This window comes from Nyctereutes procyonoides, unplaced genomic scaffold, assembly GCF_905146905.1.
Source record: "Nyctereutes procyonoides isolate TBG_1078 unplaced genomic scaffold, NYPRO_anot_genome, whole genome shotgun sequence".
In the NCBI taxonomy this organism is placed as follows: domain Eukaryota; kingdom Metazoa; phylum Chordata; class Mammalia; order Carnivora; family Canidae; genus Nyctereutes; species Nyctereutes procyonoides.
The window spans coordinates 73,132,525-73,136,310 of record NW_026575135.1 but is presented as its reverse complement, the minus strand read 5'-3'; the positions used below and the strand labels follow the sequence as shown (position 1 = coordinate 73,136,310).

The following is a 3,786-nucleotide window of genomic DNA, read 5'->3' as shown; positions in this document are numbered from 1 at the left end:
AATCGGAGAAGGACAAACATTTTATGGTCTCATTCATTTGGGGAATATAAAAAATAGAGAAAGGGAATAAAGGGGAAAGGAGAAAAAAATGAGTGGGAAATATCAGAAAGGGAGATAGAACATGAGAGACTCCTAACTCTGGGAAACGAACTAGGGGTGGTGGAAGGGGAGGAGGGCGGGGGTGGGGGTGACTGGGTGACGGGCACTGAGGGGGGCCCTTGATGGGATGAGCACTGGGTGTTATTCTATGTTGGCAAATTGAACACCAATAAAAAATAAATTTATAAAAAAATTGTGTCCATCGAAAGATGAATGTATATTTGAGTGTTTTCCAATTTTTTTCTCATAGAAACCTCTTTTACATAGAGCACCCATTAATACCTCTTTACCCCTATGGGCATCTTATCTGAATTCACCTCCCCAATCCCACTCTGCCACAATCCAGCTTGGGACTCTCCTTTAGTTTCTCCTTAACACATATCAACACCTGACATCATATTAGATATTTGTCTTTTTGCTTTTCCCTAGTATTCAGGAAACAGCCCTACTGTTGAACCAGTTGCTCAGGTACCAAATATGAACTGCTTTCTTTCTCTCATACCCCAAGCACAATCCATCAAAACATCCTATAAAAAGTGTGAGAATAAACTTGCAGCCTAGGTAAAAGCTCCCATTCCATTTCTGTGAAGTGCACTGATACCAGTTTCTGAAACAGCATGTTTCTGTAATCCCCAGGCATTCTGAAGACATTCAAGGTCATGCTAGAACTAAAGGTGGGAACATGAGGTTTACACATGTATGTATTTTTAAAATTTGTATTAAACAATCTTTTTATTTTGAGGTAATTGTGGATTCATGTGTAGTTATAAAAATAATACAGCAATATCTCATATACACTTTATGTGCTTAACCCAATGGTAACATCTTGCAAATCTATAGTACAATATCATAACTAGATTGTTAATATTGATACAGACAAAACACAGAACAGTTATATCATTAATAAGGATTCTTCTTGTTGCCCTTACATAGCTGTAGCCTCTAAAACCCTGACCGGAGCATGTTTCCTAGCAGTCCTCTCTGAGCCAGGGCTTCTCAGGCTTTAACATGCATTCAAATCACCTGTGGAGCTAGGTAGAGATGGATTCTGCTTCAACAGGTCAAGCTGGATCCTGAGATTCTACATTTCTAACAAATTCCCATGTGATGCCAGTACTCCTGGTCCATGGACCATACTGTGAATAGTGAGGGCATTTTAACAAAATACCCACATGATTTGCATGAACAGCAAAGTCTGAGAAGCTGTATAGTACAGCTGAAGCTGTAGGCATTAAGGAACTTTTAGGAATATCCTGAGAGCTATGGCATGATAAGCTGTGGGTTAGTTTCTGGGAATAAGTCATTTTCTCAGGGTACAGATGATGCCATTATGTGCATACAAACATCGGTAGTTCCCCAGGGTAGCAGACAAAGGATTATAATATGTGGAAATATTCAAGACCAGCTGTATTTGTTACTTAATCCTCACATTAACTCTGAGGCAGGGACTATTATAATTGCCAACTTCTAGATGAGCCTAATGGTTATGGTCTCAGATTCTACAGCTAGGTTTAAATAAACTTATTGTGTTCAAAGTTCACAGGTTTAAGCTGTCCTGAATCCCCTGGTTCAGCACTCTGACAACAATGAGAGAAGCAGAGGGGTCTCCATCGTGCAGGATGGCCAATGACCTTGTGCTAGCATCTATGCTGGGCATTTCTGGGTCATCTCTCCCCTGCACTTGAAGCTGAAGAGCTAAGCCTCGCTGCTCCTGCTGTCACAGGCCCAATCCCCTTTCCCCTTCCCTTCTGGTTCTGCTAGACTTGGCTGACACCTGAGCATCAGAGGCTGGAAGGAAAATGCAGGCTACCCTATTCTATCCCTGCCTGGGGCTGTGAGGTGTCTGAACTGAAAACCAAAAAAAAAGGGACTGCGGGTCTCCTGGCGGCAGCGGCTCCAGAGCGGGTGGGACTGCGGTGGCCAGAGGCATGGCAGGGCAGGCATTTAGGAAGTTTCTTCCCCTCTTTGACTGGGTTGTAGTCGAAAGGAGTGCAGCTGAAACTGTAACCAAAGGAGGTATCATGCTACCAGAAAAATCTCAAGGGAAAGTGTTGCAAGCAACAGTAGTGGCTGTTGGATCGGGTTCCAAAGGAAAGGGTGGAGAGATTCAACCAGTTAGTGTGAAAGTTGGAGATAAAGTTCTTCTCCCAGAATATGGAGGCACCAAAGTAGTCCTAGATGACAAAGATTATTTCTTATTTAGAGATGGTGACATTCTCGGAAAGTATGTGGACTGAAATCATTCTTAAAATGGCATGAAGTGAAGCTGCCCATTCCGGTGAAGTTGTGAAATCTTGCATCATGTAAATAATTTTCATGTCTCTCTTTTATAATAAACTAATGGTGTCCAAACTAATGATAAAAAAAGTGACCACCTCCCTCCCTGACCCCCACATTCCTGACAACTTGCAAACACCAAAATGTTATGCATCACTATAGTATTGATATTCCAAGAATACAAAAACAATTCAGTTATGTGCATTGTATATAGAAGATAAGTCCTGTACATATTTTGGGAGATTTATAGCACGGTATTTCTCTTTTCTTGAGCAGTTGTAAGTGGTACTGTATTTTAAATTTCAGTGCCTACATGCTTATTGAGACATAGCCTAAGAAATCTTGAGAAAGAAGAACAAGACTAGAGATTACCACAATCCCAGATTTCAAGATATACTACAAAGCTATAGTAGTCAAAACATTATGGTACTGGCATAAAATAGAACATAGATCATAGAACAGAATTGAGATCCCAAAAGTAAACCTATGCTTATATGGCCAACTAATCTATAACCAAGGAGGCAAGAATTTTTGTTCCTTTGTTAATCTATAACAAAGGACGCAAGAATATACAACAGTCTCTTCAATAAATGGTGTTGCTAAAACTGGACAGCTACATAGAAAAGGATAAAACTAGGCCACTTTTCTTTTTTTAAAAACTGGGTCACTTTCTTACATGATACACAAAAATAAACTAAAAATGGATTAAAGACCTAAATATGAGACCTGAAGCCATAAAACTCCTAAAACAAGACATAATTTCTTGGACATAAACCTTAGCAATACTTTTCTAGATATGTTTCTTCAAGCAACAAAACAAAAGCAAAAACAGACTATTGGACTACACCAAAATAAAAAGCTTTTGTACAGTGAAGGAAACCATTGGCAAAACAAAAAAGTAACCTCTTGAATGGGAGAAAATATTTGCAAATCATATATCTGATGAGAGGTAATACCCCAAATATATAAAGAACTTATACAACTCCACACCAAAAAATAAATAATAACCTGATTTTAAAATGGGCAGAGGACCTGAATAGATATCTTTCCAAAGAGGAAGTACAGATGGTGAACAGACACATGAAAACACTCAATATCACTCATCACTGGGGAAACACAAATCATAATCACAATGAAATATTACCTTACACAAGTCAGAATGATTAGTATCAAAAAGACAAGAAATAGCAAGTGTTGGTGAGGATGTGGAGAAAAGGAAACACTCATGCATTTATGGGAATGTAAATTGGCACAGTCACTGTGGAGAAGAGTATAGAAGTTCCCCCCCCAAATTAAAAATAGAACTACATATGATCCAATACTTTTACTACTGGGTATTTACCTAAAGAAAATGAAAACACTAAATCAAAAATATTTATGCACCCCTATGTTCATCACAGCATTATTTAC

The 3,786-nt window shown here is 39.0% G+C and overlaps 1 protein-coding gene across 1 annotated transcript; it reads left to right on the top strand.

Annotated features, from left to right (window-relative positions):
• The first annotated feature begins 1,988 nt into the window (after positions 1-1,988).
• Positions 1,989-2,431, top strand: LOC129495134 (10 kDa heat shock protein, mitochondrial). The gene has a single exon (XM_055302519.1). It carries the CDS (start codon positions 2,028-2,030, stop codon positions 2,334-2,336), a length of 309 nt encoding a protein of 102 aa, XP_055158494.1. The 5' UTR covers positions 1,989-2,027; the 3' UTR covers positions 2,337-2,431.
• The last annotated feature ends 1,355 nt before the right edge of the window (positions 2,432-3,786 follow it).